We start from the raw sequence: 16,347 nt of genomic DNA, 5'->3' as shown, positions 1-16,347 counted from the left end.
TGAAAATTTTACCCTAGATGCACATCATATTAGAACAATCCATCCATCCAGGAGTGCTGGAGCCTATCCCAGATAACCACTCGAAAGACGAACTACACTGAATTGGTTGCCCGTCTTTCGTGGGGCACATATCGATCCCAACACTGAGTGTGAATTGATGGTCATTCATAACGATAACTGTAGTGATAATAAGTCAACTCAGAAATTTGCCCATGGCTTGACTGACATATGTAGCATTTAAAAGGACAGTTGCCATAATTTTTTGTGTGTGTGCCTACATGAGCAACTGGCCTAGTCAATTGGAGGAGGATGTGCGATCAGACCGGCGGCCTGTCCTGTTTTTCCCAGGGCTCAGTATTTTTTTTTAAATTCCAATGACAATCTTCTTAATGTATTCTAATGTATTCTTGTGATTCTGCATGTGTACATGTAATGTAAATTCATCTATTCACACACACACGCGCGCGCGCGCACACACACACACAGCCGACAATTTACATGTAAAATGCGTTTCTACTTAGGAAAGTTTCATGTTACAGAACAACTTCTGCAGTGGATTAATTTCGTAAACACCACTGTAATCTGTTCTGGAAGTCGTTTTGTAACCTGAGTTTTTCGTAAGTAGAGGTGCATTTTAAGAGTAAATAAGGCTAATCCATTCCAAGCGCCCCACAGCCAAAAATAAGCATTCAAAGTACATAATGTAAACAATAATAAAAACATATTCATTTACTTTTGCCGTTGGATGGCTTTGAGAAGAGAAGGGTAAGTGACAACCAAAAGGCATCGTGGGGGACGGAGGAGGAGGCAGACTTTGACAACCAAGAGAAAACATACGTATGAACGTATGTACACAAACAACTTAATTCAACTAAAGTTTCTTGGAATGAATAAACGTGCAAAAAACACAAACGAAAAAGTTGTATATTTCCAATGTGTGTTAGTTTGTGACAGTTCCAGCTTGATTCGATGACAGTCGAGTGTCCATAAGAGCAGCTCTATTGTGCCACACAAACCAAGATACAGGAAGTACATCATGGGTAAAGATTGACATCCCTCCTAGCCAATGTAATGCCGGGAAGATGTTACGTGATAGCCAATAGGAGAGCAGCTCTATTGCACCACACAAAGATCCAGGATGTTTACGTTCGGTGGAATTTGGCAAATCCAGAGGCATTTTTTTTCATTTTGTATCCTGAATTTCCTTTGTAACTTGCGACAATATTTTTGGGAGGAAGCGTTTTGTAACCTGAATTTTTCGTTACTGGAGCCGTTTGCAAGTTCGAGGTACCACTGTAGTTCAATTCAAATTCAAAATTTTGTACTAAGTTTAATAGTCTAAAAATAAACTAGTTCAGACATGTTTTTTTCCAATATGTTGCTCATGGGTTATTACCCTGAAAAATACTGACATTTCACTGGCATTCTGTCCACATTAGTAGCCAGCTGCACCTTTCATCCTCTGTGATGGGAATAACGGTTTAAATAAATAGCGTTACTAACGCCATTGCTTTTTTCAGTAACGGGTAATCCAACTAATTTCTGTGACTGAGAGTTAAAATTATCAACACCCCGTTACTGCACGTTACTGAAGCCGACCAATAAAAAACAAACGCTGTCATCTGACTTCGCGCACACTGACACGGGACTCAGGTGCAAGTGTGTGTATTGTCGCGTGTGCGTATGTTTTGCTGAGTGACAAGAGAGGGGAGGGTGAGATAATCGACTAAGCAATGATGATTGGCTAAGGTAGAGTAAGATTACGTCTTCAGCCAATCAGAGAAATTAGGTGGCCAGATAAATGTGTGTGTGTGTGTGGGTGTGGGTGTGGGTGGGTGTGGGTTTTGGGTGGGATATAACGCAATAGTTACTTTTGCTAGTAACTAGTTACTTTTACATTGGAGTAACTCAATTCGTAACTCAGTTACTTTTTGGGGGAAAAAACTTTGCATTCCTCGCAACTCTGGCAGACTATATTAATAAAATTTATCTACTCCGGCATTCTACAGTGGTACCTCTACTTATGAAATCTATCCATTCTGGAAGTCATTTTGTAACATGAGACCTTCCTAAGTAGAAACGCATTTTACATGTAAATAGCCTAATCTGTTCCAAGATCCCCGATGCCACCAACAAAAATAAGCATAAAAAGTGTCCATAATGTAAAGAACAATACAAAATTAATTTTCCTTTAAAATAAGTAAATTGTGCATTTACCATTGGAGTTGAGCAACGAAGTGAAGAGAAGGGAACAATACCCCGAAAAACGGGGGACGGGTGGGGTTATATTAGTCCAAAAAACAGAAAAAAATATTTAAAACAAAAAAACAAAGCACTCAAAAAAATTACTCAGATAAATTGGATTTTTGTTGTTGTAGCAGCAATACGCTTCCGTATTGCGAGAAACCAAACATACACAGCCTCTGGGGCAGAGCTCAGGGCGCTGAGACAGTAGACACACATTCACTCCTATTTACGCAGTGTCCCTCAAAGCACCTGACACGTCAGCTGCCTTGTGGCTGCCTAGCTTCATTCTGAAGAATGAAATACAAATTAAACAGTGTACTTTTTATATTAGGATGTTCAAACAGGTCCCTGTGCTGGTTTTATATTACAGCTGGTTAACTGACAGATACAGTACACAAACATCACAGCTGGCCCTGCCATGTGACTATTTTGCAAACATGCATAACGTACAAGATCAAACAAAACATTGATCATCCCGAGTTGATAATCACATTTTGGACCAACACACTTTCATCTCTGGGATACAGAATCTAACTCCTTTCTTGTCAGTATGATTACCATGGTGTTTATGACTCAAATGTTGTCAATTAACCCATCAGAAGCTTCTAAATACCATACATGATATCTAGGTTTTCCCAAATTGCAGTACAGAGAAAGGATGGGTGCTTAAAGGCATTGTAATCTTTTTGTTTTCGATACTTCTGATTTTAAAAAGAATAATGAAAAATTCTCTTAAATTATTTCATTTAGGGAACAAATAATTTTAGTAATCCCCGTGTAAAAGTTAAGTTTAATTTCATGAGACCCTGAGGGGGAAAAAAGTACGTCTTTTTAATTTCTGTCTGCAAAGTTCTGTTTTCACCTATAGTAAACATTATAGGTTCAGAGAACTTTCATTACATTATCGGCCAGTTATTATCTTATGGGCCTGTTTTTTATATATATATAAGGCCAAATGTATTACAATATGGGGTGTAATTACAATGACATGCAATCGGTTTCTCCTGTAGAAGCCTCCTCTTGTGTAATAACCCATGATGTAGTACATTTTTCCGTTTGAAAATAAAATAAGCATATTTATTACATTATGGGAGGCACAGTTGCATAACAACTGTTTGCCTCACAATTCTGAGCATTGGGGTTCAAATCCTGGTCCTGCCAGTGTGGAGTTTGCATGTTCACCTCGTGCCTGCGTGGGTTTCCTTTGGGCACTACGGTTTCCTCCCACATCCCCAAAACATTCGTTAACCGGAAACTCTCAATTGCCATTGTAAGTATGATTAGGAGTGCGACTTTTGTTTGTCTCTTGCCCTGAGATTGGGTGGCAATCGGTTAAGAGTGCACCCCAGCTCCTGCATGATGATAGCTGGATTAGGCTCAGATAAGCGGCTCAGAAAATGGATGCATGAATTACGTTATGGGCCAATATTAAAATATGACCTTTTATTATGTTTGGGTTTTCCTGTAAAAGGTCATAACAAAATAATGGCCCATAATGTAGGTCTAAGTAGACGAAAAGAGTACTTTGAAAAGTTAATGAATGAAGAAAATGGGAGAGAAGGTAGAATAGAAGAGGCAAGCGCAAATGACCTGGAAGTGGCAATGATTAGTAAGGGGAAGTTAGAAAGGCACTGAACAGAATGAAAAATGGAAAGACAGTTGGTCCTGATGACATACCAGTGGAGGTATTTTTGACCAACCTATTCAATAGAATACTAGCAGAAGAGAAGATGCCAGAAAAGTTGAGGAAAAGTTTGCTTGTCCCCATTTTTAAGAACAAAGGCGATGTTAAGAACTGTAGAAACTACAGAGGAATAAAGATGATGAGCCACATAATGAAGTTATGGAAAAGAGTAGTGGAGGCTGGACTCAGGACAGAAATAAGTATCTGCAAGCAACAGTATGGTTTCATGTCTAGAAAGAGTACCACAGATGCATTATTTGACTTGAGGATGCTAGTGAAAAGTACAGAGAAAGTCAGAAGGAGGCACATTGTATCTTTGTAGACCGAGAGAAAGCCTATGACACAGTACGAAGAGAAACTGTGCTACTCCATCTACAAGTCTGGTGTGGCGGAGAAATATTTTAGAATAGTACAGGACATGTATGAGGGCAGCAGAACAGCGGTGAGATGTGCCGTCGGTGTGTCAGAAGAATTTAAGGTGGAGGTGGGGACTGCATCAGGCTACCGCGCTGAGCCCGTTCCTGTTTGCGGTAGTAATGGGTAGGCTGACAGATGAGGTTAGACTGGAATCCCCTTGGACCATGATGTTTGCAGATGATAGTGAGTTGCAGTGAAAGCAGGGAGCTGCCGGTGGAATAGTTTACAAAGATGGTGGTATGCACTGGAAAGGAGAGGAATGAAGATTAGCTGAAGTAAAACAGAATATGTGTGTGAATGAGAGGGGCAGAGGAGGAAGAGTGAAGCTCCAGGGAGAAGATATAGCGAGGGTGGATGACTTCAAATACTTGGGGTCAACAATACAGAGCAATGGTGAGTGTGGTAAGAAAGTGAAGAAATGGGTCCAAGCGGGATGCAACAGTTGGCGGAAAGTATCTGGTGTTCTATGTGACAGAAGAATATCTACTGGGATGAAGGGCAAAGTTTATAAAAAGTGGTGAGGCCGGCCATGATGTACGGATTAGAGATGGTGGCTCTGAAGAAATAACAGGAAGCAGAACTGGAGGTAGCAGAAATGAAGATGCTGTGGTTCTCGCTCGGTGTGAGCAGGATGGATAGGATTAGAAATGAGCTCATTAGAGGGACAGCCAAAGTTGGATGTTTTGGAGACATAGTTAGAGAGAGCAGACTTCGATGGTTTGGACATATCCAGAGGCGACAGAGTGAGTATTTTGATAGAAGGGTGCTGAGGATGGAGCTGCCAAGCAAAAGAGTAAGAGGAAGACCAAAGAAAAGGTTGTTGGATCTTCTGAGGGAGGACATGAGGACAGTGGATGTTAAAGAAGATGATGCACGAGATGGGGTTAGATGGAAAAAGACATGCTGTGGTGACCCCTAATCAGGACAAGCCAAAAGGAAAAGACGAATTCTTAGAAAAAATAACCTCCATCATCACAATTGGTTAATTTTAACCCTCAGTGTCTTTGAAATGTAAAGAAGTTTTTTTATTTTGTCTGGAAGTGTCAACATTTTTTATGGTCATCTAATTTAGTTTTTAAACTGTTTTTTTCTCTTTTTAATTTTTTTTAATACATATTTGCAGCTGGTCTTCCAGTAAAGACTGACATCACGCCTGGACCATCTAGACTTTGTTCTGGTGCCAGACGATCATTTTTCTGTAGGATGAAGTGCAACAGGCCGTCTGTTAAAGTAGAAGATAAAGAGTTTCCCTCAACCTGCTCAAAGAAAAAAGGTAGAGTTCTCTGAGGAATTTTATATGCACAAGATATTACACTAAAATTTCTTGTATTTTTTTTTCATTATTTCCTGTCATTTTTACATTTCCATAAGTTTGAAATACACTTGTCTGAGTTGGAGCCTTATAAGAATTCATTTTCTGGTTCCCTCTTTCAATTTTTAAAGGCCACATCCTTATTATAACCAGGACTCACACCTCACTGAGCACGTTATAACATACGACATACATACATACTCGTAACAAAGGTCATTGGCCTCCTGAAGTGCATGTTTCCGTCACCAAAAGATACACAAAAAAAGTGAAGCAAAATGTTACATTTATCACAGTATGTATACCAATTCAGATGATTAGTTTGACGGTACAGTTAATACTGATGAATGATCAGCCGAGCATGATAATGAGTGTCAATGTCAAGAGAGCTACTGTTATGTAGTTTAGGGAAACACATTTTTTTCTATCCTTTAATCATGTTAAACCCACATTTTATGTGTATTTCAGTGGTTTTTACACCAAGTACCATCTAAAAATATTTACTCCAAATCCCACCATCGTGACCAACATTAAAATATAGTAGCATAGTAGGTCTCACTGTTCATTAAAAAACAAGAGGTTTTATTCATAAAAATAAAAAAAAATTGTAAGCTAATGTAACATGATGTGTAGTTAAACCTTAACGATAATCTTTGCACATTAAAGTTAAATATAAGTTGTATGTGGAATAAATTGTGAGTAAATATTTCAAAACAAGAAAAGATACATTTTAACTGAACTGTACTTGGGCAGTGATTATTTTTCACACCAGGAAAGGAAGGCTCCAGTCTTCCAGTGTTTACACTTATCACTCTGGTATTTCATTATGGTAAAAAAACAGACATAATACTTCTACGTACCCATACCATCACACCAAATGCTCTTATTGCAGTAAAGCAACACCCATGAAAGGTACAATACAGTACTCTCTCGTTTTTGTGCGGTTAATTGGAACCAGACCCACTTTGAAAAGTGAAAAACCGCGAAGTAGGGGTAAATGCCTTTTTTTTTTTTTTCTTCATAGATCCTTGTCTTGCTGGGAATGTCACATGAGTATGTAGCGATTCGTCTTTTTTTTTTTTTTTTTTTGAAGGGTGGGGTAGAGATGGATTACTGTACATTGAAGAACACAGCCAACATCATTACTTTGAAGTATAAACTCTACTGCTTACATTTCCCTTTTGTATTATCACAGCTGATCGCAAGAGCTTCTGCACCATCCATAGCACAGGATACCTTAAAAGTTGGCCCCCCACAAAGATGGGTCTTGATGAAGACAGCGAGCCTGATAACGAAGGCTGCAACTTGAGTTGCCTGGTAGCGATTGGTCGACTGCACCCGCATATTGTTCCCCAACCCAGCTTGGCCGATATCAGAGTGAAACCCACTGAGTATGTTTCCCGGCATGCCATTGATGGGAAATTTGTCTTCGTTGACCAGAGGTGAGCAAATGCAATGTAAAACATAAAATCAATCTTTTGTAAAGGAAGGCAGTGCTTCCCAACCAGTGTGCCGTGAGAACTCTTCTGGTGTAAAATTATTTCACTCTATTGGTGCTATTATTGATTCGCAACAAACAATGAATATTTTTGTGTGGGTGTGTTTGTTGAACAGTGGAACAAAGAACTGAAAAAGCACTTGGTTTTTGTGCCAATTTAATAATTTGTGTGATGCTTTAATCTCAACAAATCCAAATTTAGTTCTTCATGATAAAAGACAATAGAATACAAGCGTACAGCAGCATTGTGCGCGAGCTAGCCTGTCTAGCGGAGGCATCCTCTGTGGACCCGAGAAATGACTGCTGCATCTATGTTAGCAACCTGCCACCAGGCATCCTCTCCAAGGAAGTGAACATCTGTTCTCCAAGTATGGCTCCATCTGTGACATCGACCTGAAGAACTGACGAGGGGGACTGCCATTTGCCTCTGTCCAGTCCGAGCACCCGAGGGCCGTGGACAATGCCATTTATGGCTGCAACGGCTACGACTATGAGGGCAACCGACTTTGAGTGGAATTCTCCCAAAGCGACCGAGGCGGAGCGAATTACTACACCCTCCTTGAGAAGATTGTAGTACTCGAGATGAAAATTCATCGCTTAAAAGTGTGGAGGTAAATGGACTGTGTGGAAATGAAACAACTTTGCCGTTGACTCAAAACAGTGGAGATAAGCAAGCTAACACGTCGCTAAGGTGCACAGATAACACGACCAAGAAAGCTGACTGTACATTATAGTAAATCATCAATCCTCCCTGGACTTGCCTTGGTGTAAGCCTGAAAGTAAATCATGTCCCCTGAAAGTGGGAGGGTATATCACAGCCCAGGCACAGCGAGCCAAACTTGAACTATGTGTAACCAAGTGGCCTTCACTTTCTATGGACTGAAGAGCTCTTCTAATCCTGTATATGAGAGGAAACAGGACTGGACCACCGTGAATGGGATGGTTAACAACAATTCTCCAAAACACAACCAAGTGTAAAACTGCTCAATAGATTTATTTGCTCCACTATTGAAGGACTCTGGATCTCGATCAGATGACCATCCATCCCAAAGTAGCAAGACAAAGACTGAAAACCTATTAAGAAGGAAAGCTAATAGCGGGACCAGAGTATCTGATTGTGGCTGACTGCGCCGTGAATGAAGTACAAAGGTTGTGCCACAAGTACACTAAATTTCTCTGCTTTCCGTGGTGTATGGTTGACAATCCAAATGAGAGAATTCTTAATATTGGAGATAAACATCCCACGATGACAAACATCATTCTGCATAGAGGGTTAAATGATGTGTCCGGGCAAAAATCTGAGGTTCTAAAATGAGACTTTATTGGACTAATAAACACTGACCTCGCTGAATTCAGCTGTATTCATCAATGGACCAGCACTACCCGTCAGAGGCGGAGAGTAAGTGTCAAGGCTGAGATAAACAAGACGTTATTTCACAAAGAGGACCAAACAAAGGCTAGCAGAAACCTTGAGGAGGAACTCAATCTGCCCCCATCCAGGAAGCACTTCAGAAAGGAGAGGCATCGCTCATTCCCCCGAACCTCTGACAGGTCGTTGCTTTCCTCAACCCTCCCTTTCTCCTTCCCTCACCTGAAATTAACTTCATGCATGATGGAGTGGGACAACACTGGGCTCTGATTTACTCCCCAGCCCAATCCCTTTTTGTCCCCAATAAACCCCCTATGATAGCGACCAAATATTGGCTATCGAGCCCCATCCCCACACCTACACCGCCATCTTGTTCTATCCCTTTGGTCTGATATTTGATGTGTGGAGGGTTCGGGCTGCGAGGATTATGAAAATTATGACATTTCCCAAGACAAGATGGATCCGTGTTTATTAGAAACCTTTAAAATTTATATACTTTTAGGTGGCTGAAGAAGAAATGTGGCCCAGTCTAAACACATAGAGCGCTACTATGGGAGGTTCCAAACAGGTGTTTGATGAGCATTCCTCAACGTTCTCAATTCTTTGCCCCTTCTTGCTTTATGTAAACTGTCCGCGGTCTCCGTTGTCGTATTTTACGCATCATAATGCTCCACACATTTTCATTGGGAGACATGTCTGGAATGTAGGCAGGCCAATCTTGTACTCACACTTTTTTGCTGCAAAGCTACGCTGTTGTAACACATAGAGAATGTGGCTGAGTATTGTTTGGCTTACATAAGCAGGGGCGTCCATGAAAAAGAGATTGCATGGATGGCAGCATATGTTTCTCCAAAACAACCAACTCCAACAATACTTTTCACACAGTAGCAACAAGCCGTGGTTTACAGCCAGACTTCGGGAACTCCGGCAGGCTGAAGAGGTCTTATATCGAAGTGGGGATAGCGCCCTCTACAATTGCACGAAATACCAAATGAAATATACCAATTTAAGACTGTGGACTACGTTATCATCTCGAGCCTTGTACACGCAAATTAGTGTCCCACGTTTTACTGCAGATAGTTTCTCATTCAAGCACAGGCAGATCCATCGCGCTGTACAATGAACAGCCAATTGGTCGCGTACCTATTTACTAAATACACGGTGTTTGCATAATTTTAAAAGACCGATAACTTCGTATATACATTCAGAATATCAAAGCCTTTACTATTTATAAGTTTATGACAAACTAAACCAAACAAGAACTTCACAAATGCTTACCAGTCTTGATTTCCAACACGAGGCATATCCTGCTCCTTGTGTGCTCGGCACTTTCTTCATGGCCAGCTATTTTGTCTGCATTCGAACGTGTACTAACTGGCTCAAATTGATAACCTTTAACGCATTTATAAAGCTTATATTCTTCACCTTCTTCATGGGACCCTTCAAAATAGTGTTCATCGCTCAAAATATTGAAAAATTCATCGTTGTTCTTACAATGTATTCCAATGCTCGCCATTGTTGTCATCGGTTCTGACGTCACGTTCCTACTCTGCTGTTTCCACTTCGTTTCCGTCTTTTCGAGTGCATCCAGCAATGTGGGATAATTTTTTGCAGATTAATCGAAAAATTAAAATGTTTCCTTTGCAATGGAATTCAGATTTGAATTCTGCATTTAAAAAAAAAAAAAGTATAATATTTGCAAAAAGGTGCATTCGGACCTTCCATACACTTCAAGATTTTCTGAACCTTTTCACAATATTACACCAGTCAGTATATGACTTTAAAGTTCACAGTGGTCAATTTGACCGAATGAGAATCATGAGGTCATAGGAACTACATGATGAGCTCGCAGAGACAAAATTGTACCAAGGCAATTTCCATCCATCCATCCATTTTCTGAGCTGCTTTTCTTCATAAGGGTTGTGGGACTGCTGGAGCCTATCCGGCCGTCATCGGGCAGGAGGCAGGGCACATGGAGACAGACAACAGTATCACTCACATTCACACCTAGGGGCAATTGAGACGCTCCAATCATTGCATGTTTATGGGATATAGGAGGAAATCAGAGTGCCTGACAAAACGTACGGGTAGAACATGCATACTCCAAACAGGTGGAGCCAGGGTTTGAACCCCAGTCCCCAGAACTGTTGAGGTCTACTCTCTACAGCTGCCCCACTGTTCTTTTTTTTTTTTTTTAAGTTTGCTGCACTTAAGGTTTGTAAGAGCCTCTACAATCCTTAAATTGAAGACGTTTGGGATGATCACAACCCTTCCATGAGCTGGCTGTTTGGCCAAACTGAGCAGTCCTGGGAGTAAAGCCTTGGTGAGAGAGGTAAAGAAAAACCCAAAGCTCAGTTGTGACTGAGGTCCAGAGATGCATTTGAAAGATGGGAGACCATCACTGCAGCCTTCCCCCATTTGGGGCTTTATGGCAGAGTGGCCCAAAGGAACCCTCTTTGCAATGCAAGATGCATAAAAGCCCACATAAAGTTTGCTAAGAAAAACAATTGAAGGCCTCCAAGATGGTGAGAATAAGATTCTCTGGTCTGATGGGACAAAGAGAGAACTTTTTGGCCTTAAGTCTAAGCGATATGTTTAAAGAGAACCAGGGACTGCTCATCACGTGTCCAGTGCAGTTTCAATCGTGAAATATGGTGGTGGCAGCATCATCCTTTGGGGGTATTTTTCAGTTGCAGGGCTAGCACGACTGGTTGCAATCAACAGATGAATGCGGCTAAGTGCAGGGCTATCCTCGTGCTCAGGACCTCAGACTGAGCCGAAGGTTCGCCTTCCAACAAGACAATGACCCTAAACGCAGAGCTAAAAATAACAGTGTCTTTGTAAAAACTTCATGACAGTTCCGGAATGGCCGAGCCAGAGTCCTGACTTAAACCCTAATTTAGTCTCTTTGGAAGGATCTCAAAATGGCTGTCCACACAACGTTCACCATCCAGTCTAACAGCACTGGATAGGATCTGCAAGGAGGAATGGTAGAAGATCCCCAAATCAAACTGTGACAAAGTTGTGACACCATTCCCCAAAGGACTCATGTCTGTATTAGCTCAAAAGGGTGCCTCTACTAAATACTGGCCGAAGGATCTGAATAATTATGGCTGTGTGATATTTCAGTTTTTCTTTTTTTGAAAATGTTGGGGGGAAAAAAAACAACAATTCTGTTTTTATTTTCTGTCAAGATAGGGTGTGGTGTCTACATTGAGGACAAAAAGAATGATTTTTAGAAACTGGCTGCAATATAACAGTGAAAAATTTAAGGGGGTCTGAATACTTTCCGTACGCACTGTAAGGGAGTGTGTTCAGTGTTTTTACCTTTACCAGAAGTTTTTTTTTGTACAAGTAATCAGTACTTTTACTCTATTACTGAATAAGTACTTTTCATACCTCTGGGTATTTGTGATACAGTTCAGTGTTTAAATAAGTGAAGCAGTGGGTGAGCTGCGACAGGATAGTGAAACACTTACTTACAAGGTGCAGCTGTTCAGCTATGCTAGTTCCTCCATTCACCTCACTAGCAGTCGAGATGACTTTGACAGCACATTTTTTGTACAAAATGAATAAATCCTTCAGTGAATATAAAATCAAAACAGCCACGTCTATTCTCTTGGATTCACGTTTAAAATGGTCATGTTTGGGAAGTACATCAAATGGCATGTATCATTTTTGTTCGCCAACCTAAAAAAAATTTTTCCCGTGTTCCATTGAAATCAAAACAGGCAACAGCTCAAATCAACAATCAGCCTCTCCCGCTACCTGCAGTAAAAAAAAATAATCAGGGTAAACATTCAATTTTTAAAAAAAATGTACCCGTAAACTGCATTACAGTTGAATTTCATCGGTGAAGGATTCATGGTGAATTGTCTGATTCAAATAAATGTGGGCTAGCTAGTGGAACAATTTTTGGCCTGTCGATAGTTCATGATTCCTAATGCTTTCTGGATCCTTATCTACTTTATATTTTATTCATTGGTTGCCACAGATTCCTCCAGTACATTGTGCTGTTGCTAAGATTATGCCTTGTCCATCACCATGTCAGTGCTCCAAGCCAGAGTCACAGAGATTTGAAAGGTTTAGTCACACATATCAATTGGCTTTTTAGGTTTTGGTTGGTGTACTTCTTATTTTCAGAGCTGAATCAACAGTGACAAACCCTTAGAAATCATTAATTAAACTAGATTTTGGAAACTAATTGTTTTCAGTATTTTTAAATCATTCAGTGTAGTGAGAGTCATGACTTGAGTTTGCATTGGTTCTTTCATGATAGGCTCAAGAATCTGAATACATTTGATTTATTATTCATTAATAAACAAATTTAACAATGTCAACAGAATAAAGAGTTTAAGTCCACAGAAAAAAAGTCTGACAACCTGATTGTGAGATTCATCATCTTGTAGAAAGATAATGATGGAACCAGAGCATTCCAAGTAAAAACTGATATTGATTAAAAGGTTGATACTCATCATCTGAAATCCTGATTTTATGTGATGGTGAACGTTAAAATATACTGTGTGTACCAAATAAAGACTAAAATCTTTTTGGGTCTTTTCAGAGCAACCGCCATCCTTGCTTACCTCCCCCAGGAGCTGCTGGGAACATCCTTCTATGAGTATTTCCACCAGGATGACATTGGCCATCTGGCAGAGTGCCACAGACAAGGTATTTGAAAACACGTGTGATTAACTCTGTGTTGACACTGGATGACAGCTGTGATGGAAGGAAAAGGTGATCTATCTGGCTAACTTATGACAGTAGGTATCACCACCATCGTGAATCAGAAGATGATAAAGATAAAAGATAGAGCAAAAAATAAAACAAAGTAAATTTATTTGTATAGCACATTACATACACAATGTGCTTTACATGATTAAAAGCATTCAAATACATGCACAAAAACATTGGAGAAAAACCTCCAATTAAAACAGCTTTTAGTGCCAGAAATATCATTGAGAAGTGGAAATACTCTAAAATCTTCTTCTTTTTCTTTCGGCTTGTCCGGTTAGGGGTTGCCACAGCGTGTCATCTTTTTCCATTTAAGCCTATCTCATGCATCCTCCTCTCTAACACCCATTGTCGTCATGTCCTACCTCACAACATCCATCAACCTTTTCTTTGGTCTTCCTCTCGCTCTTTTGCCTGGCAGCTCCATCCTCAGCACCCTTCTGCCAACATACTCACTCTTTCGCCTCCGAACATGTACAAACCATCGAAGTCTGTTCTCTCTCACCTTGTCTCCAAAACATTCAACTTTGGCTGTCCCTCAAATGAGCTCATTTCTCGTCATGTCCAACTTGTTCACACCAAGCGAGAGCCTCAGCATCTTCATTTTCTGCGACCTCAAATTCTGCTTCCTGTTGTTTCTTCAGGGCCACCATCTCTAATCCTTACATCATGGCCGGCCTTACCACTGTTTTATAAATTTTGCCCTTCATCCTAGCGGATACTCTTCTGACACATAGAACACCAGACACCTTCCGCCAACTGTTCCACGCCGCTTGGACCCATTTCTTCACTTCTTTACCACGCTCTCTATTGCTCTGTATTGTTGACCCCAAGTATTTGAAGTCGTCCACCTTCTGTATCTTCTCTCTGGAGCTTCAATCTGCCTCCTCCGCCCCTCCCAATCATGCACACATATATTCCATCTTACTACGGCTAATCTTCATTCCTCTCCTTTCCAGTGCATACCCCCATCTTTCTAACTGTTCCTCCGCATGTTACCTGCTTTCACTGCAGATCACAATATCATCAGCGAACATCATGGTCCAAGGGGCTTGCGCAGGGCTGTTCTGCTGCCCTCATACATATCCTGTACTATTCTAACATATTTCTCCACCACACCAGACTTGCACATGCAGTACCACATTTCCTCTCTTGGTACTCTGTCATAGGATTTCTCTAGGTCTACAAAGACACAAAGTAGCTCTTTCTGACCTTCTCTGTACTTTTCCACGAGCATCCTCAAGGCAGATAGTGCATCTGTGGTACTCTTTCTTGGCATGAAACCATACTGTTGCTCGCAGATACTTACTTCTGTCCTGAGTCTAGCCTCCACTACTCTTTCCCATAACTTCATTGTGTGGCTCATCAACTTTATTCCTCTATAATTCCCACAGCTCTGAACATCGCCTTTGTTCTTAAAAATGGGAACTGGAACACTTTTCCTCCACTCTTCTGGCATCTTCTCACCTGCTAGTATTCTATTGAATAAGTTGGTCAAAAACGCCACAGCAACCTCGGAAATTGCTTCCATATCTCCACTGGTATGTCATCGGAACGAACTGTCTTTCCATTTTTCATTCTGTTCATTGCGTTTCTAAGTTCTCCCTTACGAATCAAAGCCACTTGCCTGTCATTCACGCTTGCCTCTTCTACTCTCCCTTCTCTCCCATTTTCTTCATTTATTAACGTCTCAAAGTACTCTTTCCATCTACTGAGTACACTACTGGCAGCAGTCAACATATTTCCATCGTTATCCTTAATCACCATGACTTGGCCAACCTGTAGAGATCCTTTTCTCCTTCTTTCGTATTCAACCTGGTGTACATGTCGTCATATGCCTCTTGTTTAGCCTTCGCCACATCTACCTTTGTCCTACGTCTCATCTCAATGTATTCCTGACGCCTCTCTTAAATCCTCTCCATGTCCCACTTCTTCGCTAATCTCTTACCTTGCATGACTTCTTGTATTTTGGGGTTCCACCACCAAGTCTCCTTCTCCCCTTTCCTACCAGAAGACACCCCAAATACTCTCCTGCCTGCCTCTCTGAGTACCTTGGCAGTAGTATTCCAGTCTTCTGGGAGCTCTTACTGTCCATCTAGGGCCTGTCTCACCTCTTTCCGAAAGGCCACACAACATTCTTCCTTTCTCAGCTTCCACCACCTGATTCTCTGCTCTACCTTTGTCTTCTCAGTCTTCCTACCCACTACCAGAGTCATCCTACACACCACCATCCTATGCTGTCGAGCAACACTCTCCCCCACCACAACCTTACAGTCGGTAACCTCCTTCAGATTACACCGTCTGCACAAAATATAATCCACCTGTGTGCTTCTAACTCCGCTCTTGTAAGTCACTCTATTTTCCACTCTCTTCTGAAGATAAGTGTTCACCACTGCCAATTCCATCCTTTTTGCGAAGTCCACCACCATCTGCCCCTCAAAGTTTGCTGAATGCCGTACTTACCCATCACTTCTTCATCGGCCCTGTTTCCCTCACCCACATGTCCATTGAAATCTGCGCCAATCACAACACTCTCTCTCTCTGGGATGCTCTGGACTACTTCGTCTAGTTCCTTCCGGAATTTGCCTTTTAACTCGAGGTCACATCCTACCTATGGGGCACAGCTGCTAATCACATTATACACAATACCCTCAATTTCAAATTTCAGCCTCATCACTCGATCTGATACTCTTTTCACCTCTTAAAATAAAACCTACTCTATTTCTATTCCCATCTACTCCATGGTAAAATAATTTCAACCCTGCACCTAAACTTTTAGCCTAACTCCCTTTCCACTTGCTCTCTTAGATGCACAATATATCAACCTTTATCCTAATCATCATGTCAACAAACCCCTGAGCTTTTCCTGTCATAGTCCAAACATTCAAAGTCCCTAAATACAGCTGTCGGTTTTGTGCATTCCTCTTCTTTTTCCAACTAAGCCGCTTTCTTCCTCTTTTTTTGTCTTTGACCTACATTATCTGAATTTCTACCTACGCCTTATAGATTAACATTGCTTCACCATCTTTGCTTTGTATTCTACACTACATTATTAGACCAGAGTCAGTTGATCTATGAGCCCTACTGGG

At 41.0% G+C, this 16,347-nt stretch overlaps 1 protein-coding gene across 4 annotated transcripts in view; it reads left to right on the top strand.

Moving 5' to 3' along the window:
* The window catches only part of bmal1a (basic helix-loop-helix ARNT like 1a), a 64,677-nt gene that overhangs the window by 33,797 nt on the left and 14,533 nt on the right, over nt 1–16,347 (top strand). For all 4 annotated transcript variants that reach the window (XM_061822602.1, XM_061822600.1, XM_061822601.1 and 1 more), the window contains 3 exons: nt 5,472–5,621; nt 6,853–7,099; nt 13,089–13,195. In XM_061822602.1, the coding sequence (XP_061678586.1) occupies nt 5,472–5,621; nt 6,853–7,099; nt 13,089–13,195 (504 nt within the window). The remainder of the gene's footprint in view (nt 1–5,471; nt 5,622–6,852; nt 7,100–13,088; nt 13,196–16,347) is intronic.

The sequence above is a fragment of the Syngnathoides biaculeatus genome, chromosome 6 (genome assembly GCF_019802595.1).
Source record: "Syngnathoides biaculeatus isolate LvHL_M chromosome 6, ASM1980259v1, whole genome shotgun sequence".
NCBI lineage: Eukaryota > Metazoa > Chordata > Actinopteri > Syngnathiformes > Syngnathidae > Syngnathoides > Syngnathoides biaculeatus.
Note: the sequence above shows the minus strand (reverse complement) of the source record. Positions and strands in the feature narration are given on the sequence as shown.